At 44.9% G+C, this 26,509-nt stretch overlaps 5 protein-coding genes and 1 non-coding gene across 11 annotated transcripts; 4 read left to right on the top strand and 2 right to left on the bottom strand.

The window, feature by feature from the left end:
• Window positions 1-395: 395 nt before the first annotated feature.
• CG2663 (uncharacterized protein) lies at window positions 396-3,937 on the top strand. 2 transcript variants are annotated; one of them, NM_141278.3, is made up of 4 exons: window positions 396-527; window positions 658-1,015; window positions 2,720-3,024; window positions 3,088-3,937. In NM_141278.3, exons 3-4 carry the CDS (start codon window positions 2,720-2,722, stop codon window positions 3,707-3,709), a joined length of 927 nt encoding a protein of 308 aa, NP_649535.2. In that variant the 5' UTR covers window positions 396-527; window positions 658-1,015; the 3' UTR covers window positions 3,710-3,937. The 2 variants fall into 2 exon arrangements, with proteins under 2 accessions (NP_649535.2, NP_730931.1); NM_169053.3 differs by lacking the exon at window positions 658-1,015.
• Window positions 3,938-5,020: 1,083 nt separating this feature from the next.
• On the bottom strand, window positions 5,021-10,609 carry CG1172 (uncharacterized protein). Of its 3 annotated transcripts, none has more exons than NM_001275351.2 (5): window positions 10,429-10,609; window positions 10,138-10,300; window positions 9,804-10,053; window positions 8,768-9,008; window positions 5,021-8,524 (listed from the first exon to the last, which is right to left on the bottom strand). In NM_001275351.2, exons 2-5 carry the CDS (start codon window positions 10,220-10,222, stop codon window positions 8,351-8,353), a joined length of 750 nt encoding a protein of 249 aa, NP_001262280.1. In that variant the 5' UTR covers window positions 10,223-10,300; window positions 10,429-10,609; the 3' UTR covers window positions 5,021-8,350. The 3 variants fall into 3 exon arrangements, with proteins under 3 accessions (NP_001262280.1, NP_001246931.1, NP_649534.1); NM_001260002.2 differs by having other exon boundaries at window positions 6,917-8,524; NM_141277.5 differs by having other exon boundaries at window positions 7,343-8,524.
• Window positions 5,335-6,888, top strand: Or83a (Odorant receptor 83a; the record flags this gene model as incomplete). The annotated part of the gene is made up of 4 exons (NM_079510.2): window positions 5,335-5,895; window positions 5,964-6,163; window positions 6,217-6,757; window positions 6,829-6,888. The coding sequence occupies 4 exons, from the start codon at window positions 5,335-5,337 to the stop codon at window positions 6,886-6,888; spliced, it is 1,362 nt and encodes a 453-aa protein (NP_524234.2).
• A 1,055-nt stretch (window positions 10,610-11,664) lies between the features above and the next one.
• On the top strand, window positions 11,665-26,438 carry kkv (krotzkopf verkehrt). 3 transcript variants are annotated; one of them, NM_079509.3, is made up of 12 exons: window positions 11,665-11,744; window positions 18,669-18,862; window positions 19,350-19,593; window positions 19,673-20,902; window positions 20,953-21,223; window positions 21,279-23,209; window positions 23,710-23,886; window positions 24,843-25,043; window positions 25,099-25,464; window positions 25,534-25,635; window positions 25,711-25,934; window positions 26,002-26,438. In NM_079509.3, the coding sequence occupies exons 2-11, from the start codon at window positions 18,720-18,722 to the stop codon at window positions 25,891-25,893; spliced, it is 4,848 nt and encodes a 1,615-aa protein (NP_524233.1). In that variant the 5' UTR covers window positions 11,665-11,744; window positions 18,669-18,719; the 3' UTR covers window positions 25,894-25,934; window positions 26,002-26,438. The 3 variants fall into 3 exon arrangements, with proteins under 3 accessions (NP_524233.1, NP_730928.2, NP_996152.1); NM_169052.3 differs by lacking the exon at window positions 23,710-23,886 and adding an exon at window positions 24,001-24,177 and having other exon boundaries at window positions 25,711-26,438; NM_206430.3 differs by having other exon boundaries at window positions 25,711-26,438.
• On the bottom strand, window positions 16,231-16,303 carry tRNA:Arg-TCG-4-1 (transfer RNA:Arginine-TCG 4-1). The gene has a single exon. It is a non-coding gene; the product is annotated as a tRNA-Arg (tRNA).
• Window positions 16,867-17,814, top strand: CG14668 (uncharacterized protein). The gene has a single exon (NM_141276.2). The coding sequence runs from the start codon at window positions 16,938-16,940 to the stop codon at window positions 17,748-17,750; it is 813 nt and encodes a 270-aa protein (NP_649533.1). The 5' UTR covers window positions 16,867-16,937; the 3' UTR covers window positions 17,751-17,814.
• Window positions 26,439-26,509: the final 71 nt, after the last annotated feature.

The raw sequence follows: 26,509 nt of genomic DNA, 5'->3' as shown, positions 1-26,509 counted from the left end.
GAATGGGCAAGCAATAGACTAAGGACAACCACTAATTAATCAGCAGATTAGGAGTCAGCTGTTTGGGACTTCTTTACCAGTCTTTTCTGGCAATGCCCAGTGGGAATATTATCTATATATGTATATCTGGCCGGTCGGCAGTGGAGCGTATATAGACCGCGCCGCTCATTGAACCTATCTTGCGCAAATGGCCAGCCGACTTCCTTTCCGCTAGCCCCCTCCCTCTCCCTCCGAGGAGCCGGCGCGTGCATTTTTCTTTTTGACCGATTTTCATGGCATGATCTGTTTTACGGCTTTCGGTTTTCTTTCATCGCGTTTACCGAAGAGCGATCGTCGGTCTTCGGATCTCTTCGTTTTCGGAGTCGGCGGGTATTTAAGTGGTTCGAAACGTGTTTGCAGACATTCAGTTTCCGTTATCGTCTTGAGCGCTTCGGTTGTGTGCTATTAATTATACGCCGCGTTGTCCGTTGCATACACTGCATAAAGGATTACCTCTGACCTAATCTAATCATCTCATTCTAACCAAGGTGAGCATTCCCATCCGATATGCACCTCTGCTTCATGTTGAGCTCACAATTCGTGGGACACTGCCCGGAATTTAAATTAGTGCGCCGAAATATTCACGATAAAGTGTGCAAATCATGTGTTGCATTCCAGACAGACAAAAGAAGTTGAGGATTTCTGCGATCCAACGACCAGCAATCAATTTGACAAGGAGACAATAACTTCACTTGAAATTGTGCGAATAACTCAATTTGAATGGCAGCAAACAATGAAGAAGGCCGTGTATTCGGCCCAACAATGTTTGATTTAAATAATTTTGAGGTGGATTCCTTACGAAACAGAGTTCATTGATCGAAGAGTAATTCTGGAATAATTAATGCAGTTTGCATAGAATAGATTAAAGTAAACAGAATGACACTAAAGTGATAGAAGTGAATCAAATTAGAATTTGGTTACGTTCATTTCCTTAGCACGGTGTTTTATATTCTTCATGAGTGCACATACAGTTGCGGTAACAATAATATTGTATTTATTAATAATAATGTATAATAATGTATTTACCTCCTTGGTCACAAAATAGACCTGTAATGCCTAGTCATGATACTTAATTGTCTCATATAGTCTAATGTCATAATATAATATTTTAACAATTTGTTTTGAGCACTTAGAGCTCATCTCTTTTTCTTGTAAGTGTCGCTTGTTTACAAACCATTTCTGAAATTAAAAAAAAAAAACCATTACAAAGCAAACAGGCAAGCAGAACTATTGTACTGACAGACTTTAGACCGAGATGAGGAGCAGAAGACAAAGGCCAACAGAGGAAGAAACCGAAAGCACTTATGCCCTCTGATGCCAAACGACAGAAAGATACGTTTATAAAACCCGTTTTTGGCAATTTTTCTGGCGACTTGGTCGCTGGATTTTCGAATCACTCTATTTCGTGCTGTTTTGTTTTCCTGGAGCTTTTCGCAATATTTGCAATAGGTGCAACCAGAAGAAACATTTGCAATAGCCGCAGCGGCCATTAGCGCAACAAAGCAACAAAAATAAGCAAAAAAAATCTGAGGAAAACCATACGAGTGTGCGCACACACAGCAATTTGAGTGTGGTCGAGTCTCGTCCAATCCAGCGCTGGTAATTGCAATTCTAACAGGTTGCAGGTTGCAACTGCAGCAGCCGCTGCGGTTGCATTTCCAGCTGGTTGCGGCATGTGCAGCACACGGACGCCAATCGAATCCCCGCCAGCTCTACGCGAGCTTTTCCTCCGCCAGCTGCAATTGACCTCAATGAGCTCGGTGTGAAGCGGTGTTGCAAGTTTTGATTCAAAATAGCCCCATAGCCCACTTGTTGCAGTGAAACATTCTGTACACTTTTCCAAAGTTTCCCGATTCAGACATTCATCCACACTTTAAATGTCAGTTATCTCACGTTTACGTATCACTAAGAAAGGTTTAAAAAAGAAGAAATGGAATAGTAAACAAACAAGCTAAGCAAAAAGCTGTGTATGCCCCAGTGGACGCAAACAAGGCAGCCGTGTTTGGGCCAAAATATACTGTATAACCATTTAGAGACTACCACGACTGCCTCCATGTCACTTTTCTCTATTTGCATAAACTTACATTTTCATTGCTCATTCCGCGCGGTATTCACGAATATACATAGTACAAGTCCCCACAAAAGGCCAGGCAGATGGCTAAACTCGAAATTTTGAGGTCGATGTCAGCTGATTTTGTTTTGGACATTACGCAAACGTTTAAGTTAGCCAAGTACTGCGAGTATATGTCTATTTGGGGTTAAGGGGCGGGCCCCAAGTAATGCATATTTGGCCACAGCCCATGCTAATGAATCCCCGGGCACTGATGTGTGACCGCAAGACCCACGAATATCCGACGTTTTGAAAGCGCGCAATTAAAATGTCAAAAATATCTGCTCATTGCGAATGGCTTATTAAAAAGTGTGTCGAAATGGCCAGCGAAGAATTGGGGGTTGCTATTTCATTGTCATTATCTTTTTATATTTTCTTAAAGCACTGGGCATTACCCAATAGACATAAAGGGTTAAATTTTCAATACATGCTGACGAAACTTGGCTATTTAGTCGAAGATTGAAACGTTTTTATGAACAAGTTTTAAGATAAATTTACATTAAAAGTTGTACTGAATATTTGAATGTGAGTATCATGTAGAAATACCTATAACACCTTACCCTTCTCCAGATGATGATGCTACACCCCACACCCGACCAGCGCGTGAGCATCCGCGAGGAGCTGCGTGAGCCGGAGGACCCCGCAGACATTGAGCGCGACATCAAGCTGATTCGCGAGTGGCTGGAGACACAGCCGCACCTGCCCAAGGACATGGACGACATGCGCCTCACGACCTTCCTGCGCGGCTGCAAGTTCAGCCTGGAGAAGGTGAAGAAAAAGCTGGACATGTACTACACCATGCGCAACGCGGTGCCAGAGTTCTTCTCCAACCGGGACATCAATCGGGAGGAACTAAACATCGTACTGGACTATGTGTAAGTATTCCGCAGACAGCAATTATCATCACATTCGCTGGAAACAATGATATTTGATTACAGGCACTGCCCGACTCTCCCGGGGATTACGCCCAATGGACGCCGCATCACGTTCATCCGGGGTATCGATTGCGACTTCCAGCCCCACCACATCCTGGACGCCATGAAGGTGGCCCTGATGATCGGGGACGTGCGCCTGGCGGAGGAGAGCGTCGGCATCGCCGGCGACATCTTCATCCTGGACGCGTCGGTGGCCAGCGCCGCCCACTTCGCCAAGTTCTCGCCCACCGTGGTGAAGAAGTTCCTGATCGCCGTGCAAGAGGCCTATCCCGTGAAGGTGAAGGAGGTGCATGTGATCAACATCTCGCCGCTGGTGGACACTATCTTCAACTTTGTGAAGCCGTTCGTGAAGGAGAAGATCCGCAGCCGCATAACCTTCCACAACGACGTGGAGAGTCTCTACAAGGTGGTGCCCCGTGACCTCCTGCCCAACGAGTACGGCGGCAAGGCCGGCGGCGTCGTCGAGCTGAACCAGTGGTGGAAGCAGAAGCTGGTCGACAACACCCAGTGGTTCAAGGACCAGGAGGACAAGAAGGCGAACGAGTCCCTTCGCCCCGGCGCTCCCAAGACCAGCGATGACCTCTTCGGCATGGAGGGCACCTTCCGGCAGCTGAACATCGACTAGGCGTGAAAGGAGCCGCCAGGATTCGGGATTCAGCATCCAAGATCCTGATCCTGCGACCTTATCCCAGCTTGTCTAACCGTTAATATCAGCCGCTCATTTGTTTAGTCCAAGCTCGTGTGCATGACCCTTGCTTAGTTGCTTCATTCTTTCGCCAGAACCCATTGCTAATCTATCGTATATCACCAGTACATTGCAGTAATTACAATAATAAAGAACCAGCGTATTAAGGAATGAATAAATAACTTCGAATTGCGGTTTTATTGTGGTACTTTCTGGGCAGTAATAAGCTCACAAGCTCTGAACGCAAAGCAATACTTTCTGATTAAGATTTAAAACCCCTCAAGAATTAATATATTATTTTAGCTATTCGAAAACCTAATCTGAATTAATAATATATTTTTCCATATGATGTTAAGTTATTGAGTATAAATAAAGGTTCAGTAACCATTTAAAAACACTTATATTCCCTCTCAAAAAAAAAAAAAAATAGAATCCATGAATCTTAAATTCCCCTATTATTTAAGAAAACAGGAAGTTCTTGCTTATATCCTCTTTCATAAACACATATTTCGAACGCCGCTTAAAATACATATAAAATGGGCATGCATCAAATTAAGGAATAAATTAATCAGGGAAACTGTTCCCCATATGTTCACCATGCAACGAAGTAGTTGAGCAATGGATGCCAAAGGATGAAAGCCTTGCTCCACGAACGTCCCATTAAAATAATGACCGAGGAGCTAGGGATGAGGGCAAGGACCAGGACTCGATGGCGATGCCTGATGGCGTGTGGCACAGTGCACAATGCCACCCATATATTTCAATCGTCGCATGTCGCCACTTTGTGCAACATGCACATTGATCAACGGAAAGGAAAGTATGTGGCAGTGTTCAGTGGGAGGATGGAGAGCCCCGAACGGATTCCTCCCGGCTGACTTATTCCTCCGACATATTGGTTCCGTCCGTCCATTGTTGCATGCGCATTTCGGCGTACGAAATCAAGTGCTGCCAAAATATCGCAGTCACGACTCCTCGGACATGGTCAACTGGGCTTCAATGGGAAGCGCTTTCCTTCCTCGACGGCTGGGTTTATTTGGAATTGATGGCCCGTCGACTGGCGAATTACACAGAACCCGTCTGTCGGAATGGCTGGGTGGGTAAGTGGCGTTATGACTCGTAGAGCCCAGTTGCCAAACTGTGCAAAACTTACAGCACATTTCCGTTGGCCAACTGAGCCAACTTCTCTGGCCAAAATCCATGAAGTCGCTACCAATCATTCATGTTTTGCAAGTGAAAAGAAAACGATGATTTCATGGGTATGTCTGTATATTTAGTTTATTTGTAAAATAAAATTCAGTATATCAAAGCAGAAACTTGGCCGTTTAAATTATTAACAATTCCTTGGGAGTATTCTTATTCAAACGAAGTTTTACCAACCAAGCTTATCATTTATTCATATAATCAGAATGAAAATATATTTTTTTCGATGTTTGCTGCAACATGTAATTTAAAGTTTACTAAGTTGAGAACATGTAATTGAACAGCTTATAGACATTTAGGCAAGGAAAAAACCCATAAAAGGGTTAGACAAAAGCGTTACTCCTAAATAATATTTTTTGGTCACAATGAAGAGCACATTCAAGGAAGAAAGGATTAAGGACGACTCCAAGCGTCGCGACCTGTTTGTATTCGTGAGGCAAACCATGTGTATAGCGGCCATGTATCCCTTCGGTTACTACGTGAATGGATCTGGAGTCCTGGCCGTTCTGGTGCGATTCTGTGACTTGACCTACGAGCTCTTTAACTACTTCGTTTCGGTACACATAGCTGGCCTGTACATCTGCACCATCTACATCAACTATGGGCAAGGCGATTTGGACTTCTTCGTGAACTGTTTGATACAAACCATTATTTATCTGTGGACAATAGCGATGAAACTCTACTTTCGGAGGTTCAGACCTGGTTTGTTGAATACCATTCTGTCCAACATCAATGATGAGTACGAGACACGTTCGGCTGTGGGATTCAGTTTCGTCACAATGGCGGGATCCTATCGGATGTCCAAGCTATGGATCAAAACCTATGTGTATTGCTGCTACATAGGCACCATTTTCTGGCTGGCTCTTCCCATTGCCTACCGGGATAGGAGTCTTCCTCTTGCCTGCTGGTATCCCTTTGACTATACAGTGAGTTCTCAATATGCATACACAAACATATGAACAGGAAATACTGAGTTTGGCGGCACAATTCCCAGCAACCCGGTGTCTATGAGGTAGTGTTCCTTCTCCAGGCGATGGGACAGATCCAAGTGGCCGCATCCTTTGCCTCCTCCAGTGGCCTGCATATGGTGCTTTGTGTGCTGATATCAGGGCAGTACGATGTCCTCTTTTGCAGTCTCAAGAATGTATTAGCCAGCAGCTATGTCCTTATGGGAGCCAATATGACGGAACTGAAGTAATTTAAATATATATTTGAATTCATTTAATGGCTAAAATCTGTTCTTGCAGTCAATTGCAGGCTGAGCAATCTGCGGCCGATGTCGAGCCAGGTCAGTATGCTTACTCCGTGGAGGAGGAGACACCTTTGCAAGAACTTCTAAAAGTTGGGAGCTCAATGGACTTCTCCTCCGCATTCAGGCTGTCTTTTGTGCGGTGCATTCAGCACCATCGATACATAGTGGCGGCACTGAAGAAAATTGAGAGTTTCTACAGTCCCATATGGTTCGTGAAGATTGGCGAAGTCACCTTTCTTATGTGCCTGGTAGCCTTCGTCTCCACGAAGAGCACCGCGGCCAACTCATTCATGCGAATGGTCTCCTTGGGCCAGTACCTGCTCTTAGTTCTCTACGAGCTGTTCATCATCTGCTACTTCGCGGACATCGTTTTTCAGAACAGCCAGCGGTGCGGTGAAGCCCTCTGGCGAAGTCCTTGGCAGCGACATTTGAAGGATGTTCGCAGTGATTACATGTTCTTTATGCTGAATTCCCGCAGGCAGTTCCAACTTACGGCCGGAAAAATAAGCAATCTAAACGTGGATCGTTTCAGAGGGGTGGGTATCCTTACTTAGAGTTAAATCACAATTAAACTAAAAATATGTGTACTTTCTTTATTTTTCTTAAGACTATTACTACTGCCTTCTCGTTTCTCACCTTGCTGCAAAAGATGGATGCACGAGAATAAAAATAGACTACGAGTTTTTCATAAGATTAGTGAAATAATGATGGGTTTCAATAAAATCATTGAAAGCGATTCGCACAGCTGAATACCTAAGTATTCTATTGTTTCATCTGCACCCATCAATATTTATTTCAACTTTGGCATTGCACTTTCGCACAGTGTGTTACAGAAATACAGAAAAGTATAGATATTTTAAAAGTACGCTATTGAAAAATGTTTAAATAACGCATATTTTGGATTATATAATGCAAAAGAAAATCGGATTACTTAATAATTGGCTAATTTATTATAACAATTATAAATTAAATATATTAAAGTCGTGAAAAAAGAAAGCGTTTGAAGTAAAACACATTAGACCTTATTAATTCAGTGCTCGTATTATTATAGTTATTAATGTGGAATCCACATTTTACATACCGCCGAAGTAAATGCTGTATGCTGGCGCACTGGAAACGGTCATTTGACTATCCAAATTTATTTAAAAAATTATACAAGAAATTCATGTACATCAGAGATAAGTTATTGACTCCAAACGCAAATTAAATCATATACATTTATAAGGTACTTGGGTTAACTCTCCAACTCCCCACCTCGCATTCACTGCCCTCCCTCCTCACGATGTGTTCCCTTCTTTCTTGTTAACTACATTTGAGCAAGTTATTCGCTTAACGATCTGTGTGTTCTGTGTGTTATGATTCGCATTCTCATAGTTTTGTGCTTGGCATTTTGTACAGTATCAAAAATGGTTTGTTGCATGCTTTCCATTGCGGCCAAATACTACGTTTCTCGTTTATTTTTACATTACATATACATCGGGCAAATGATCTAACACTTGCTTACAATTAGTTAATAGAGGCCTTCTATGTTGGTTTTTATGAAAATGTACACACTTACAGTTTTCAAGACAAGTGGCCAAGATCTCGGTTACTATTTGCTATATATCTGCTTTTATATACAGTTGACATGTATATATCTTCTGCACTGCCTAAATCAGTTGTTTTATCATGTAATTATCATCAAAAAAATATATGTAAGTGTATGATTTATGTATATCATTCTCACACTCTTATTCTTATTCACCATTTCGAATTCCCTTTCTCAGCGACTCGGTTTCGATCTTTTGTTTCAAATTTTATATATAGACATATTAAACAAAGCATAACAAGGCGAGCAGCCACAACAAAAGCAACAGCAACAAGGCAGACAGGGCAACAATTTGCAATTGTTGCTTGTTTTGATAAATGCTATGAGTATGCTGTTGCTGTTGTACTCGTTGATGCTCTGCTATTTTCTGTACATTCCCCTTATGGTTCCTTGTGCCATGAACTGAGTATGTGACAATCCTCCTCCGCCGGATGAAGTTGCCCGCTTTGGCCAAAACGTGTTGCTGCTGCTGATGCTGATCCTGCGGCTGCTGCTGTGGCTCCTTGCTGATGCTGTTGACTAGTGGGAGTAGACTGCGCCGCTAGCTGGCGTGCGCTGTACTCGTGCTGTTGTCGTGGTTGTAGTGCTCCGTGTTGACAATCACCTGCACCACATATCCCTGGTGTATGCTGCACTCGTCGATTGGCACCTTGTCGCCCAGGAGTTTTCCGCTGTAGAACCATCGCTGGCAGCAGGCGTCGACACCCTCCGCGGCCTGAAAAGTTGAAGTATATTAATAATGCTGCTAGTTATTGCACAGTAAAACTAAAATGTTTTGATATTTTAATCATGCTAATCCGGAGCCTATAGATTAGATCCACTCGATTAGTTAATTTAACAAAAAATCGTTAGTTCTGTAACTCCATCGGTTTTTTCGTTACAAGCTCAATACATCGTTGTGCTCAACAAGTACAGAACATTTCTTTATTAGTGGTAATCGATAAATGGCTGGACTCACCTGAAGCTTTTTCTTGCACTGCCCCACGGTGTCCTTGGAGTAAACGGGTAGTTTAACATCAGTCATGGTCGATGATATGCGCAGCTTCAAGAAGATATCGGTGCCGCCATCCACGGGCTCAGAGTATTCGGCAGGCGAGTCGCGCCCGTTCTCCTCCTTTACGATATTTATGGGATATGACAGACAGTAGATGGGCACTTTGTACTGGGTGCCCAGCTCATCGTAGCATTCTGTAAGGTAGCTGTGGAAAAGCACAACAGTGATCAGTAACCAGGTGGGCCTACTATCATTATCTTATCGTAAATCCCCACCCAGCCCGAAAACTATTCGCTCAATGGAACCTAATGCTAATGATTTAATGCCAAGTGGGCCAAGTCTGATAAGGGATTAGATAATGGCGGAATTACGTAGGGAACCCTCTTCAAGGACACTGATGCACGCATGCAATGCCGAAAGTGTTGGAAAAGGTCAGCGCTGCATTTAAATAAATGTGGTCTCCAGTCCGAGGCGAGTGCCAGTGTCAGTCAAAAATCGATGTATAATAAAAACGTTAGCGCGGGGAAGTTCAGTCGCAGGGTCGACGGGTCAAATACTCTATGCAGGAAGTACTTAATAATTAATCCGATTTAAATAACGGAAGCATGATAAATAAATAGTCCGCAGGGAATCCTTTTTAATATAATCATTTAACATTCATTTTGAATCAATATAATTATCATTTGAATAGTGCGTACTTCGTAATTTTGTTCCGTTTCTGATTCCCACGACGCATCACTTATTTATGATACCCCTGTGGTGTCCGGCAAAGGACACTTGCAAATCGCTGTCATGCATTAATGGAGTTATGGCCATGCGAAATCACTGTATACATTATTGATTTTCTGCCCAATGGGGCAACTCGCATTAGAAACTATCGAACTCGTTGTACAAATTCTTGGTACGCGTATGTCAATTACCACAGTCTATAGACTAATTACTACTTGATTTTAAGTAACATATATTTGTCCATGGGTCACATTTGTTAGGAGCAACTCACCCATTGGGAACCGACACGTTAGCCCCATCCAGGATGGCCTGGGCCATCTGAAAGTCAAGACCCTCGGCCGCGGTGGTTGCCGCCCGTAGCGCATCCCAGATCTCCTTGCGACCGTCGAAGGCCGGCGCAGTATCCCAGAACTCGTCCCGCTTGGACCGCAGCTGACCCTCGGTCAGTGGCACGTCGGACCGCCACCTGATAGTCTCGTGGCAAAGCGGTCGGTTCTTGCGCGCCGCACCCATGGCAATGCCTGCATGGGATGAGGGGGGATGAGTATAAGATATTGCCTATTGCTATACAGAAAGTGTCAATGCATATATCGAAGGCCACTCACCTGCACTGGCCGGACGCGAGATGCTCGCAGAGGAGACGCTCATCGTCTCGTTGTCGGGGTTCATGCGACATACACAGGCGCCCATTGTCACGCTCAGCTGCACTGCACTGCTCCGCACTCCAATCCACTCCGCTCCGTTCAGGTCAGCTCCGGTAAGAAGGATCTACGGGCAAACCGACATATATACATGACACATAGTGTACATGCACTCATCGAAGGGTCACGTTCGTACGCCAGTTCCGGAAGGTCGGAATTTGGGTTTCTCGGTGCCTGACATTATCCGATACTCACCTCCGCCCGCACAGCCGCCTTGTTTGCCTGCTTGTCTATACTAGGTGCGCCTTATTTTGGGACTCAGTTATCGGTCGGTCGGCTGTTTATTTCTATTATTGTTACTTAAATTGCCCTCTCCTTTTTATTTTATGAACACGACCAGTGTGACCGCAGCCACAGCAACAAAATACCTCGAACAACCGGCAAATGACACTAAAATACAACATAGATGTCTGCAATATACCGGATATAATAGGTTTTTGGTATTTGCCCTCATTTGGATAAAATATGCATATCGATATTGTTATCGATATATTTCTGCCTCAATGACGTTCAAAATTTTTCATTTGAATATTACGATCTTAAATAATTACTTGGCGGTCTATATTTAAAGACACCATTGTAATGCTATAGTATATTATCTAGTTTATTTTAAATTATATTTTCTCGATAAGTGTCGATATATAGTAATCAAATGATTTTATGGTGTTTAAAAAATAAATAGTTTAAATACCTCTTCAGTACAACAAGGTTGAAAATCAAATACAAGACATCAGAAGAATATGTTTTTCAAGCCAAAAGCAAGTCGTTTCAGCGAATTATTACCGTTTTAAGGTCCTCCGATGTTGCGCATGCTCTAAACGGCTTTCCAGCCAACAACAACGGTAAATGCAACTGAATGTAATCGTCCAGTGCTTCCAGTTGCAGAGCGCTCTGAGATTCTTCGCTCTTTGATCGGAATATATATAGGAGTAGCTTTAATAAAATACGCCTGCAGAAAGCGGCTAAGAGGTAAAACAAGACGACCTCGAGCAAAGTTGTCGCAAAAATAAACGAAATAAAGGCATGCAAACTAAAATCCAACAGACATGCAGTGTGGGAAGGAGTGTATAAACTGCAGAAAAAGTTGTTGATAACTCGAGGAAATAACATTATTGAATCGAAATATTTAAAATTGTATGTATCATAGAAATGTTAAATCAAATTTATAAATATCCATTTTCCGTTTGAGATTTTGCAATAAAGCATTTAATTTCTAGGAAAACTTTCTCTTCTGTTTAAGAGAAAGGATATTCACTAGCAAATGCGCAATTATTTCGAGAACCCGCTACCGAAACGGGAAAAAACAGGCGGCTTTGGTGACAAAAACAGAATAACAAGCTAAAGCGCTCATAAAAATTCACTTCCAGCGGCAGCGCAGCGACTGCGAAGTCGGCAGCGGTCGCTTCCAGTGGCAAAAACGAAAGACTTCAATTCAGTTTAGCGAAGACAACGAACCCGAAAAGAGCTGCGCGGACGGCAGCGAAAAAGAGAGAGAAACGTCTTAAAAAACGGTACGTGCGCGCATGCGTGTGTGTCTGTGTGTGGGCAAATGCGAGCGTGTTTGTGTGTTTGGGCCAAAAGTTTAGTGCAGCAACAGAAACAACTACCAACACACGGGCAAAGAGAAAAAGTTAATGAAAAGAAATCAAATATGAAATGAAGTTGTCAAAGCAGTGGGCCACGCAGGCGAATCCGCTAGCAGAAAAGGAAGAGAAAGGAAGTTGGCCAAGTCCCTAATCCGCGTGTGAAAAGTGCCTCTGTGTGGAACTCTACTGTTCTTATAGCCAAAAAAATCGTAGATACCTTCACCTGGCCAAGTGGCTCACTCTCGCCTTCTGCGGAAGACAATCGCCCATTGGGTTGACTTTTCCATTGTGCCATTTCATCGCCGTCATCCGATCGCAAGAAAGCAACGGTATAATTCTCATACCACAAAAGCACACTCGTTCAAAGCCATACATACATACATATGTATGTATATGCATGTGAAAGTTACGGATCTCTTTCTATTCCGCTGCCAGCCTCTCGCTTTTCATTTTTTTCTTCTTCTGCGGCTGCTTCTGCTACTAACGGGTTTTATTAGCAACACTTTTGCTTTTTACAGGCTGCATCAAATCTGGCTACTTAGCATTTTGGCGGAGCTGGAAACAATTTGCGTTGTTTGCGGATTCGAAAACCCGTTCGCCGAAATAAAGCAACACACCCAAAATTCAGCAACTTGTTCTATAAATTATGATTAAATTAGTCAGCAGAGGAGAGTCAGTGCCAAGATTTCTGGGCTGCGCAATGGTTTTTGGAGGCTTTCACAGGGAATTACCTGCGGGAAAGGTCACCTAGCGAGGGTTTTCACCTGGCTCAGCCGAGTACGTCTACTCATCCGCTTGGCATTTCCAGCGAGATGCACTCAGGCTTTGAGATTCTGTCTTCAAGGCTCCAGTCTCGAGGTCTCTTCTCTCGATTTTTCTCCCGCAGCTTGGTCATTTGAATTTCGCTCACATTCTTCCACTGGCGCGTTGCCAAACAAAAGGCTTAGCAAATAGTCAATGTTGATTTGATGTAGCAGGTAACTGTTGTTTGGAGTATTCAATTGCAGAGGTACGCCAGACCAACAACTTCAAAGTCAATGCCAAAGCGGTTTGATCGAACTGTTTTTAAAAAACTAGTCTTAAATCTTTGAAAGAACGTTTTTGCATTGAGCGGGCTATAACTTTTCTTTAACATGCCTTAAATGCCTTTAAATTCCAAGTTTCAAAGTGCTTATGACCAAAATAAGTGTGTCATTAAACATGACAACTCATCGATGAATGAATAAGTCTTCCAAAACCCAAAATAAACCCATCAATGGTCGCTCAAATTAAAGCCCGAACAAAAGACAAATCATTCGCAGGTCTGAAGGGAAACCAAAAAAAAAAAAAGAAAAACCCAAAAATGAAGTGCCAGTTCCGATTCAACTCACTCATTACGTAAAATCCAAATATTAAGCTCTTTTGTGACTCATTTCCCACAATCAAAATACCACGATTCAATCTTGAGCATCATTATTGAAAAAATAGTCAAGTTTTCTGCAACTGAACGCCTTTTGTTTGGTTACGGTAAAGTTGGGTAGAAAATAATTTACCGAAATCCGAGTGATTCACTTCAAGTCGAAAAAGTTTTTTATATTTGCAAGAATGCAACGGTAAAACAGTTTGCAGACAAACAGGATACCAAACGGTGAAAGAACTGTAAATTAAATGAGCTGACCAAAAATATATATACATATATACAAAAATAAATAAATGTATGTATCTGAAATGTGATGATTTAACTAATCCTCTAAAGAAATATTGACTGTTTGTTGAAAAATATTTGAAACTTCAAATTTTCAATAGTTTCGAATGTTTTATCATTCAAACTTAGCATTTATTATCGGCTCAATGTTAAGTGCAAATTGTTAAACAATGAAAATGTGATAACCAAAACTTTACAAATTATCCAGTGCTCAAATCGACGGAGTAAGCTCTCCCAAGCTCGATTGGCGATCTTTCGAGCTGGGTGCTAGCTGCTAGGTGCACCTCCAAGATGGATCGTCTGGCATGCGCAGCCATGAATCACCCGGATCGATAGCAACTGGTATTCCTGCAATCGGATTGCAGGCAACCTTCAAGCAATTGTGGCTCTCTGTCGTGGCAAGCATAAATCGATGGTTTGAGTAAGTTGACTTGAGCCAACCCCAGCCAGCTGACCACTGCGCATTGAACCCACACACCCATGGTTGTCCCTCCCCGGATCGCCACTCCAAAACTTGCCCCGTCTTGTCCATGTCACCACCAATTCACCCGCCGTTCGTTCCGGCTTGCTTCGCATGCAATTTTTCGCATAATGGCTACTATTTCAGTCATATTGGCGCATATTTCTTGGCCGCAGTTCGCTGGCTTTCCTGTTGTCCGCCGAAAACTGGTTGTCCGGCCATCGGCAATCAGCAATCAGCAACTAGCAACCAGCGATCGGCGATCGGCAATAGCAGTAGGCAGCTGGTTGGCGTGGCCGCTTCGGTTGCCGCGTTCCCGTTTTGACTAGATGGCTTAAGTGTAGCAATCAATTTGTGCGCCACTCCAAGCAGCAGCAACTCGGGCTTGTGTATATGAAACACTCCGGTATCTGAGCACCAGTATCGCATAGATTGTGTTCGCTTATTTCTATAACATTTTTACAAGTATCTGACTTTCACTTTTTTTTGCTTCTGTCTTTCTGGCTACCTTTCCGCGCAGCGCAGCTTTTAATTGTTCGCCTTCTATGGTGGCTTCTGACTAAGCTGAGCCGCAAAGCCAAAACATTTAAACGCATACATAGCCTTATATGTGCACAGAAAAATTAGTTTACGTATCTCCTAAAAAGTGAATATTTAATTCATTCGCAGAGCATATATTTCCCTTCAATCCTTTGTTGTTTGATGGATTTAGGCATACCCTTGAAGCCTTATAGACCTATGTATATGACTTTGATGACAGGATCAAAGATACACAAGTAGAACGAAACACTGGAAAAAGAATGGAATATTTTAAAAATATATTTGAAAAAGATAGAATAGATTGGATACTACGTTTACTTCACACATCTTTTAAGCCACAAATTGTTAATCACATTCACATAATTGTTAATCATAGTGAAAATAGTTTTATTAAATTTGAAATCTTGGCATTTTCTACGTTTTCTCTATCAGTGAATTTCAGCTTTACCTCTTTTCTATGGAATGCCAAATGTTGGTGAAGCGATTAAATATTTTAAAATTATTTTTCCGCCTGTAGTGCCTTTGACGTTTCGTCCAATAGGCACTCACTTCGCTTCTCTCCCGCCGCCCACCATTACAAACCCTCCATTCCATACCGCGTACGCCAACAGTCGCTAATGTGGTTATTACAACAGACAAAAATTATTAAATCGCCCAGCGCCTGCAGCTGTGTCCCATTGTCTACTTCGGTGGGCAGCACAAAAAAAGTCGGTTCCACGCCCCCAAGACCTCCAGTTGGCCCGCTCCAGTTTGCCTTCCTGTCCGACCGGTTGGCTATCGGAGATCTGTGGCAGCAAACGAGAATATACGAGAATGTCTACTTCTCCGCGGCTCTGAAACTCAGTAATCCTTTCTGCGCCCGATCTTCTGGCCCTATGCGTGGACTCAACTTGAATGCCTAATGGGATTGGGATTGGTAATTCGTATGTTCCTCCACTTGGGTCATAATTGGTATGGGGAGCACGTTTCGTGTGTGGGTAAAAGTACTCCAATGTTGAGGCTGTCTAGGGTCAACTAGGTTCAAAGTCTTTCGGGGACTTACACACATATTTATTTCGACTCGACTTATAGGCTTGCTCTTTTTGAACTGAATGGACGCCATCATTCATCATATAAAGCTGGATAATTAGACAAGTTTCTGATAAATTACATTTGCTAATCTCGAATGAGAAATGTTGTTTTTAAGTTTTAAGTTTTCTAAGCTAAATCAGCCAGAAAAAAAACTTAATGAAACGGTCTTTTATCCACGCCCCAAGATGTTTTAAAAAAACATGTTCATTAGGAGAAATTAATATACATATATTGACAAGCATATATCTAAACTGATACGTTTAACTAACATTCAAGCCACTGTATTGCTCAGCTTCAACCAAAAAACTCAGCTTACGGAATGAATGGCACGTATTAGAGCTAATTCACAAGTTTTACTGGCTCAAAAAATAACTTATAGTGGACATTTGATATTTAGAAGCACTGGAGAAGACGAGATATCTGCTGGATATTCATTACCAGTGGTCGATCCAATCGGTTTTCGGTTGCTCAGTTGTCTTTTTTTCCATACCTAATTGATTTTGCATTTTGCGTTGCCACAGAGTCGAAAGAAACTGGTTTTTATTGTGTTTCAAAACAAACAAGATGAGTTTCTGAGTACGCAAACCATACGAGGGTAGTAACTAGAGAAGTTTAAACAAGCCAGTCGGTGCAAAAAATGCATTCAGCCGTTAAATCGACCGTGACAGGACTCGAACCTGCAATCTTCGGATTCGAAGTCCGACGCCTTATCCTTTAGGCCACACGGTCCGGTTGAAACGTCCCGTTTGTCCCTGCCCTATAAAGCTCAAAATGGGTACTCCCAGGACATACTTTCACCACACTTTCGCATCCTGACACCTCCACCTCCCAGGATGTGGCAGTAAAAACCACCCTTGCCGGCATAAGCTTCAAAATTGTGCGTTCCTGGAATCCTTGTGCGCAGAATCCTCCACAAGGACCACATGTAGTACACAGCATCCCAAATCAGCTGCTGTATGTGATTTGGAAATTACATTACTAAATCTCAAAATCAGCCTTTTTCCAAGCTGTCCCAACATTTAATTAATATCAATCTACAAGCACTATCTTTATTCAACTTCAATTTGATTGCTACAAACACACTAGCGTTGATTGGCCAGAGGGTTTAATACAAAATTGAATTTTTATTACATTGCCTATAAAATACTTTACTGTCCACTTCTATAACCTTCAAAACACAATATTTACATTATAATACAGAGTATCCTCATAAAAATATAAATCACAGAGGATATCTTTGCGTTAGTCTTCTTTCTGGTTTCCTTCCGTCAGACTTTCAACTTTGTAAAATTTGTCAAGTCAACTGTTTAGATTCCGTGTAGCCAGCAATGCAATAAGAGGCTCCAAATTTCACTGATACATCATGCAAGCCGGGAATTCAGCCACTCTATCCAAAAAATCCATGGCTGGTGGCACTGCGAAGAGGACACAAGCAGTAGCACCCACCTTCGAGGTCACCCAGCTGAGCAGCTCCCAGCTGTCCAGCAATCGGGGCGTCCAGCTGCCGCCACTGATGATGAGGGGTCAGACCGATCCGGATCAGGTGGAGAACGCCACATTCCGGGTGGTCCAGGCCGATCGTCGTCCCATTAGCGACCAGCAATTCAACACGCTGATAAAGCGCCTCGTCAAGTGCTTCATGTCGGAGGTGGCGATCACAAAGCGGCTACAGAAGGCTATCTCCAAGCGGTCCGTAAATCCGGTTGAGCGGCAGCTCATCCGGCACATGGAGGCCCTGCTTCAGAAGTACGAGGCGGAGCGATCCGCCTTGGTGGTGAATCTCAGTCTGGACACCCGCTTTAAACGGTGTCATCCCCTTGCCGCGCAGCTCGTGGGGGTCCAGCCCAGCAGGTCCAGCAAATTACAAAAGAGCAATCCTCTCGAGAACGACAAAGCTCCAAAAAAAACCACGAGCCGCAAGAACGAGCATGATATTCGAAGGAGGCAAAGACAAAGTGGAGGATCCCTGCCCAAGGGGTCGATCGCAGGGGCCATTGTGGGCAAGCGACTCAGATTGCAGGAAACCTTTAAATCCTATCCTGAACCTCACCAAATTGAAAAACCTTCTCCGGGCAACCAAAACCGATTAGTGTCGGTCAACAACGATGTATCTGCTCAAGTGTCGCCGAGTTCTTCTGACGTTTTTTACGATTTTCCGGATATAGTCGAATTTTAAAATCCAACTTATTTTGTCTTGCTAATTTAAATATGCCAAAAGAACATGGAAATTTCCCCCTAGCACTCCCCCACAAACTGAGTAAGGGCTATCTGATATTGGAGGAACTCGATTCTCTTGTTTTTCTTTAAGTTTCTACAACCGAACAGTTAGGTTGATTTTCATCATTAAATAAATAACATTGGGTTTCCCTGCAACTAAATCTTTCTATCGCCTCCAATATACCAACTGAGTAACTCTCCGATTTACCTCTAACCATAAATATTGCGATCGGACGGGAATCTGGTACAAGGCCTCCATTGGCAGAACAATATGATGTGATTGCGACGGCAATTCAAAGTAATCTTAGCTAATTACCATAAAAAGAGAAGACCCAGGCCACATCAGTCTCAGTTCCGTGCCACATGTGGAGCAAGTGAGGCGAATCCGAGTCTCGGGTGGAGCATGCGACTTGCGGAGCTCCAGCCATTTCTTAAATAACTCCATGTTATTCAAAAAGTTACAGAAGTGAAAGTGAAAAGTTGATGGGGGAAATCCAGAGGCGCACGAAGCCGTGCGATCATGTAAATTTAATCGCAGATATGCCCAAGCCATGAGTCACTAAAATCAGTCTACACTGAAAAGAAATATATAAGTGGTCCATTTTCAAATTAGCGCTATCCCTTCAGTTTTAGTTGGGAACGAGATGTTTCGAAATCATCGAATTCTTTCAGCAGTCATGTAAAATAAGTGTTCAAGGTGCATCTCGTGATTTGGAGGTATACACTCAAACCGGTCTAAGGGCGAAGTCAAAGGACGCCTGTCCTTGGGAGCCGAGTTCCATGGCCATAAATAGCTGGTCCATTAAAACCGGCTTATCGAACAATCGCAACCTGGGCTTACTTACTTACCTCTCTTCACTTCGCCGACTCTTTGCAGCCGATCATTGGCCACCCACTCCAGGATTGGCGCTAGCACCAACCGTGGGAGATGTCTGCGATGCGGCATCGCCCGATGGCCCCTCCGGGCCAAGGACCAGGAGCGGGAACCGCTGGGGAGCACGTCGACAGCGATGACAACAACTTTACCGACGACGAGAGCTCGCCCCTCACCCACGACATTTACGGCGGCAGGTAGGTCTCTTTCCCGGATCAAGTATTTCGGAATAGGAGTGGTGCGGTGGCCAACTACCTCTAAAGACAACCAAAACGAGCGCGTATCAGCCAGAAAGCTGTCATTAAACCAGGTGCGACCGCTATTGCCTCACAATCACTTTTGGTTCGGTTCGAGGCGGAGTCGGGTCTATAAAGTGCCGGAAGTCGAGATCATCCAGTCGAGTGAGCAATGCAAATGCAGTACCATATGATCTGATCGGGTTACTTAGTACAACGTTTTTATTTTAATGTTATTCAAGATTTCTTTTATTTCCTACATATCATTGTTTCAATTTATAATTCTTCTTAAATCTTTACTGCCAATTTGAGCATTTGGTTTTTGAATAGATCGGTTTGTAGCCAAAGCCATTCGTAGTTCTAATTACTAACAGAAAATTTTGAAATGGGTGAATTAGTCCTACAAGTCCATCATACACAGCTTAATGAAACCTCACGCAATTTGCAGCCAACGCACCATACAAGAGACGAAGGGTTGGGATGTTTTCCGGGATCCGCCAATCAAAATTGAGACCGGATCGACGGCGAACCAGGAATGCTTAGAATTAACCGTGAAGATCTTGAAGATCTTCGCCTATGTGATTACGTTTATAATAGTTTTAACCGGTGGCGTCATCGCCAAGGGCACAATGCTCTTCATGACTTCGCAGGTGCGCAAGGATAAGAAGATGGAGTACTGCAACAAAGACTTGGTAAGAGCACCACGCCCATCTAACCAAGTATCTATCAGAAACTGAAGATAACACTTACTTTTTTATGCATTTTTCCAAGGGTCGGGACAAAAGCTTCGTAGTCCGACTTCCGGAGGAGGAGCGAGTGGCCTGGATCTGGGCTCTGCTCATAGCATATGCCCTTCCCGAGATCGGAGCCTTGATCCGATCCGCCCGCATCTGCTTCTTCAAGACCTTTAAGGTGCCGAAGACGGGCCACTTCCTCTTCGTCTGGCTGATGGAGAGCTTGAGTGCCGTGGGCATGGCGCTGCTGATGTTCGTGGTTCTGCCCCAGATCGACGCCATCCAGGGCGCCATGCTAACCAACTGCCTGTGCGTCGTGCCGGGCATCTTCGGCCTTCTATCGCGCACCTCCAAGGAGGGCAAGCGCTTTGTAAAGGTGATCATCGATCTGGCGGCGGTGGCGGCCCAGGTGACGGGCCTGGTGATCTGGCCGCTGCTGGAGAACCGCCGTGAGCTGTGGGTCATCCCGGTGGCCTGTGTCATGATCTCGTGCGGCTGGTGGGAGAATTACGTGTCGCCACAGTCCCCGCTCGGCCTGGTTCGAGCCCTGGGTCGCATCAAGGAGGAGATGAAGTACACTCGCTACTTCTGCCACATATTCCTATCCATCTGGAAGATCCTGCTTTTCTTCACCGTCACACTGCTCATCTACTGGGCGCAAGGCGAGGAACCCGGCAATCTGTTTGCCATGTACGGAGATGCCTTTGGACCCCACAAGATCATAGTCTACGAACTGCCAGCGGGACTGGGCGGTGTGCTTCCAGATACCCTGGAATCGGCCAACATTGACACCGTGGATGTGGATGCCGCCTACAATACGGTGGTGTATGTACTGCTTCTACAGATTTTCGGCGCCTACTTGTGCTACATCTTCGGAAAGTTCGCCTGCAAGATCCTCATCCAGGGATTCAGCTACGCGTTTCCCGTCAGTCTAACTGTTCCGCTCTCTGTTACGTTCCTGATCGCAGCCTGTGGAATCCGGATCGACGATCCCTGCTTCTTCCATGACACCATTCCGGACTATCTGTTCTTCACGAGCCCCTCGAACTTCCGGTTCAACAACTTTGTCACCGAGCAAATGGCGTGGGCCTGGATCCTTTGGCTCCTCAGTCAGACCTGGATAGCACTGCACATCTGGACTCCGAAGTGCGAGCGTCTGGCCACCACCGAGAAGTTGTTTGTCCAGCCCATGTACTCCTCTCTACTGATCGATCAGTCGATGGCCCTCAACCGAAGGCGCGATGACCAGGCAGATGTGAAAACAGAGGTAAGTATTCGACAAGGTATCTTGAAAGACACTTAACATCCCGTTTACAGGATCTCTCGGAGATCGAAAAGGAAAAGGGCGATGAGTACTACGAGACCATTTCTGTGCACACGGATCGCTCCTCGGCACCCAACAAGCCATCGATTAAGTCCTCCGACAACATCACACGAATCTACTCCTGCGCGACCATGTGGCATGAGACGAAGGACGAGATGATAGAGTTCTTGAAGAGCATCATGCGAATGGACGAGGACCAGTGTGCTCGTCGCGTGGCTCAAAAGTATCTGAGGGTTCTCGATCCGGACTATTATGAATTTGAGAGTGAGTAAGATAGATTATCCATTTAGAGCGCCCACAATCACAACTCCCTTTTCAGCCCACATCTTCTTCGATGACGCCTTCGAAATCTCCGATCACAGCGACGATGATATCCAGTGCAATCGATTCGTCAAGCTCTTGATAGCCACCATGGACGAGGCTGCCTCCGAGATCCATCAGACCACGATCAGACTGCGTCCGCCCAAGAAGTATCCCACTCCGTACGGAGGCCGCCTGGTGTGGACCCTTCCAGGGAAGACCAAATTCATTACGCACTTAAAGGACAAGGACCGCATTCGTCACAGGAAGCGTTGGTCTCAGGTCATGTACATGTATTACCTGCTGGGACATCGTCTAATGGAGCTGCCCATTTCGGTGGATCGCAAGGATGCAATTGCGGAGAACACCTACCTTTTGACCCTGGACGGAGATATTGACTTCAAGCCGAATGCGGTGACTCTACTGGTGGATCTGATGAAGAAGAACAAGAACCTGGGTGCTGCCTGCGGTCGCATTCATCCCGTGGGATCGGGACCCATGGTGTGGTACCAACTTTTCGAATACGCCATCGGCCATTGGCTGCAAAAGGCCACGGAGCACATGATTGGCTGCGTGCTCTGTTCACCTGGATGCTTCTCCCTGTTCAGGGGCAAGGCCCTCATGGATGACAATGTGATGAAGAAATACACGACACGGTCGGATGAGGCTCGTCACTACGTGCAGTACGATCAGGGCGAGGATCGTTGGCTGTGCACATTGCTCCTCCAGAGGGGATACCGCGTGGAGTACTCGGCTGCCAGTGATGCGTACACCCACTGCCCCGAGGGATTCAATGAGTTCTACAACCAGCGGCGCAGATGGGTGCCCTCGACCATAGCCAACATCATGGATCTTCTGGCGGATGCGAAGCGCACGATCAAGATCAATGACAACATTTCGCTTCTGTACATCTTCTACCAGATGATGTTGATGGGCGGCACCATCCTGGGACCCGGAACCATTTTCCTTATGTTGGTGGGTGCATTCGTGGCAGCCTTTCGCATTGACAACTGGACCTCCTTCCACTACAACATCGTGCCGATCCTGGCCTTCATGTTTATCTGCTTCACCTGTAAGTCGAACATCCAGTTGTTCGTGGCCCAAGTCCTTTCGACGGCATATGCCCTGATCATGATGGCGGTGATTGTGGGTACGGCCTTGCAGTTGGGAGAGGACGGAATAGGCTCCCCTTCGGCCATTTTCCTGATATCCATGGTGGGCTCATTCTTCATAGCCGCATGTTTGCATCCACAAGAGTTCTGGTGCATTACATGCGGCCTAATCTATTTGCTGTCCATCCCGTCCATGTACCTGCTGCTCATCTTGTACTCTATCATCAACCTAAACGTCGTCTCCTGGGGCACCCGCGAGGTGGTGGCTAAGAAGACCAAGAAAGAACTGGAGGCGGAGAAGAAGGCCGCCGAGGAGGCCAAAAAGAGGGTGAAGCAGAAGAGCATGCTGAGCTTCCTTCAGAGTGGAATCGGGGACAATGGCGACGAGGAGGGCTCCGTGGAGTTCTCTCTCGCTGGACTCTTCCGCTGCATATTCTGCACCCACGGAAAAACATCCGACGAGAAGCAGCAGCTGACCTCCATCGCCGAATCGCTGGACACGATCAAACATCGAATGGACACCATCGAGAGTGCTGTGGATCCCCATGGTCACCATGCCTCCCGACATGGCAGGAGGAGAACCACATCCAGTGGCTCCAAGGATCACCACCTGCTGACCTCGGTGGCGGAGAAGTCTGGCGATGAATCGGACGAGTCGGACTCAGACACTTCGGCGGAACCAAAGCAGGAGCGAGACTTTCTAACCAATCCCTACTGGATCGAGGACCCCGATGTACGCAAGGGCGAGGTCGATTTTCTCTCCAGCACCGAGATCCAGTTCTGGAAGGATCTCATCGACCAGTATCTCTATCCCATCGACAATGATCCCGTGGAGCAGGTAATATACACCCATATGCTATTAATCTTAAACTTAATATTCTTTGGTGTTAACTCATGTTTAAAGTATATAATATCTTAAGCTATATGCAGTTCTCCAACCTCGTTCAGTAACGTCAAAGATAGCATAGCTCAGTAAGATAATTTGGATAAATTTATCAATTATCCAGATCACAAATCTACCTTACTGAATATGGCTTAAATTTGCTTAAAAGCTTGTTCAAAAATTGATTCAAATTAGATTGAGTTAGATTGATGCCCACTTTCGGAGAGAAAGTGTCTATTAAAAACCTAGTTTTAAGATAATAAACACTTTCTAGATCTAGTCTACTACAATAGATCCATATAGATGTGTAGTATGGTAGAGTATTTAAACTTCGGCCCGCCGAAGCCAGCCTTATGGTTCGCTGTGAGTATTTTCCCCGGAAAAGCCCTCATCCCGAAAATACCGAACCGAACATAACTTAACCCCTATCGCCGGATCGGATAACGCTCTTGTAGGCCCGCATAGCCAAAGATCTGAAGGAGCTGCGCGACTCGTCGGTGTTCGCGTTCTTCATGATCAATGCACTGTTCGTGCTGATCGTGTTCCTGCTGCAGCTGAACAAGGACAACATCCACGTGAAGTGGCCCTTCGGAGTGCGGACGAACATCACCTACGACGAGTCCACCCAGGAGGTAATTGCTGCTTTCACGCCAAACTAACACTACTCTTTTTTCGGTATAATTCTTTCTTTGGCGCCACGATCTGAATCTGAAATCGAACTGAATCCAAACTGAATCGAAATGAAGGCCCGCATTGCCTCCGACCTGATTGAGCTGCGGAACAAGTCGGTCTTTGCGTTTTTCATGGCCAACGCCCTGTTCGTGCTGATTGTCTTCTTGTTGCAACTGAACAAGGACAAGCTACACATTATTTGGCCGTTGGGCGTCAAAACCAACATTACCTATATCGAAGAGACATCCGAGGTTTATACACAAGCTTTTCTCGATGTTATATAGTATTACCCACAACTGTGCTGTCATAGTGTATTTGTCTTACCCTAAAACCTCCGGACGGGTCCTCTAACTTCCTGCCTGTCCTCCTCAGTTTCACTTTCTCTAAATGTTTACTACCCAACATGTCCAACATGTCACATCACCAAACAGCTAATGATGCTCTTTGTTCTCGGTACTCCCGTTTACCTTGTTAGCCCCATCCTAATGGTTCAGGCTGTTTATCATACGAATACATCATGTAAAAACAACAGAACAACATCTTGGCATTTTCGCGGTTCTAACAGTTAGCCCTAAAATGACAACACGGTAAACTGTAAGCAACATACTTAAGTATCCCCCTCTGAGTAATCACAGTTCTGTACACAAGGGCCAGAGGTGCGGCCAGCATGTTCATTGTTCCTCAGACATCAATGTGTTCAATAAATATATAAATAAAACCAAACCCGACATATAACCTACCTCCCAAATGGTATCACACCACAACCTCAACCTCAACATGCCACAATCACCGACTACTGGTATCAAGATCAGCCATTATCCAAGCCCAAACCGTCAACCAATCAAATCGTTCAGTGTCACTAACCCAAAATCAACTCCTTCAGGGCCCCGCTAATCGTATTACTCATCCCCCATAGGTGCACATCTCCAAGGAGTACCTTCAGCTGGAGCCCATCGGATTGGTGTTCGTATTCTTCTTTGCTCTTATTTTGATAATCCAGTTCACGGCCATGCTGTTCCATCGATTTGGAACCATTTCGCACATCCTGGCCTCGACTGAACTCAACTTCTGCAAGAAGAAGTCTGAGGATCTGACACAGGACCAACTAATAGATAAGGTAGGTGGCCCGTAATTGACATTAATACAAATAATAAAATTATGATATTATTTAGCATGCTGTGGAGATCGTCAAGAACTTGCAGAGGCTGCAGGGAATCGATGGCGACTACGACAATGACTCCGGTTCCGGGCCAGATCGCATAGCCAGGCGGAAGACCATTCAAAATCTGGAGAAGGCGCGACAGCCACGTCGCCAGATCGGCACCCTGGATGTGGCGTTCAAGAAGCGCTTCCTGAAACTCACCGCCGATGCGGAGAACAATCCGGCCACGCCCATTCTCACCCGCCGCCTGACAATGCGGGCGGAGACCATCCGGGCACTGGAGGTGCGTAAGAATTCGGTGATGGCCGAAAGGCGGAAGTCCGCGATGCAAACTCTGGGAGCAAAGAACGAGTACGGAATCACAACTGGAGCACCGGTGAGATTAGAAAAGTTTTTGGAGAAATTTTAGATACAGGATCATAACTTCTTTAATGCATATATGTAGATTAACAACAATGGAGCTCTGCCGAATCAGCGAAGCGGACGTGTCTCGAATGCAGGCATCAGCATCAAGGATGTATTCAATGTGAACGGTGGTGGTGCCGAGGTAAAGGCCAATTTATAATCATAAAATATGTGTATTCTCATGGAAATATTTTGTTACGTCCGCTTACACTTGCAGCAGATTTACGGCTCGAATGGGGGCGGCACTATCAACCAGGGTTACGAGCATGTGATCGACGAGGACGGCGACGGCAACTCCCTGCGGCTGACCACCAGGAATCCCCATCCCCACCCGCACCACCAGGTCTCCTGGGGCCAGAACACCAACGGCGGCGGCGGTAATGGCACAGGTCGCCTGTGAAGGACCCGCCCATCCTAGACGTAGAGCTAAGTTAGACCTAGGTAACTTGTTAACGAATTCCGCCTCTTTCCATCAACTGCCTAAACTTAAGACTAAGCCAATACCTAGAATTGTAGTCAGAAGGAAGGATTGTGTTGTATAGTATGTATAGGGACGCGAGTGAGAGCCAGGACACTCTGGCTCAGAAGGATCAGGTCGTTCATAAGGCTTCATGGCAACAGAACGAACATTATGCTTAGCTAATCACACTGCCAGTGTCGATGTGTGCCAATAATTGGGTGGCTGATCGCCCACTGTGGCAGCAACATTCATGCGATGTACTATACTATCATTTGTTAGGTTATCTTTAAGTCAATACCCGCGTGGATCATCCGAAACACGCGGCCAGTGCATGCTGACACAAAATACTCAACGTGGAGCTGAACCGCAGTGGCCTATTTGTACACTCGACGACATATCGAGGATAGTTCTTTTTAAATGAATAATCATTGATGATTTGATGGATTGTAAAACTTTTTAAAACAATAAATAGAAGCATCAAACAGATATTCGATATTTCTCACTCTCATCAAACTTGGGTCATCCCAAGGATAAGCTACATCCGAACCCACCTTCG

Source organism: Drosophila melanogaster, chromosome 3R (genome assembly GCF_000001215.4).
Source record: "Drosophila melanogaster chromosome 3R".
NCBI lineage: Eukaryota > Metazoa > Arthropoda > Insecta > Diptera > Drosophilidae > Drosophila > Drosophila melanogaster.
This window is presented reverse-complemented; position numbering and strand designations above follow the sequence as displayed.

Bases quoted from the DNA above. Each gene is read 5' to 3' on its own strand.
- CG2663 (NM_169053.3), top strand. From the start codon at position 2,720: ATGATGATGCTACACCCCACACCCGACCAGCGCGTGAGCATCCGCGAG. The intron at 3,025-3,087 runs GTAAGTATTCCG...ATTTGATTACAG, and splicing joins AACATCGTACTGGACTATGT to GCACTGCCCGACTCTCCCGG.
- CG1172 (NM_001275351.2), bottom strand. From the start codon at position 10,222: ATGGGCGCCTGTGTATGTCGCATGAACCCCGACAACGAGACGATGAGC. The intron at 9,009-9,803 runs GTGAGTTGCTCC...GCTTTTCCACAG, and splicing joins AACGTGTCGGTTCCCAATGG to CTACCTTACAGAATGCTACG. The intron at 8,525-8,767 runs GTGAGTCCAGCC...TCAACTTTTCAG, and splicing joins AGTGCAAGAAAAAGCTTCAG to GCCGCGGAGGGTGTCGACGC.
- CG14668 (NM_141276.2), top strand. From the start codon at position 16,938: ATGCAAGCCGGGAATTCAGCCACTCTATCCAAAAAATCCATGGCTGGT.
- kkv (NM_169052.3), top strand. From the start codon at position 18,720: ATGTCTGCGATGCGGCATCGCCCGATGGCCCCTCCGGGCCAAGGACCA. The intron at 23,210-24,000 runs GTAATATACACC...ATCGAAATGAAG, and splicing joins ACAATGATCCCGTGGAGCAG to GCCCGCATTGCCTCCGACCT. The intron at 25,044-25,098 runs GTAGGTGGCCCG...GATATTATTTAG, and splicing joins AGGACCAACTAATAGATAAG to CATGCTGTGGAGATCGTCAA.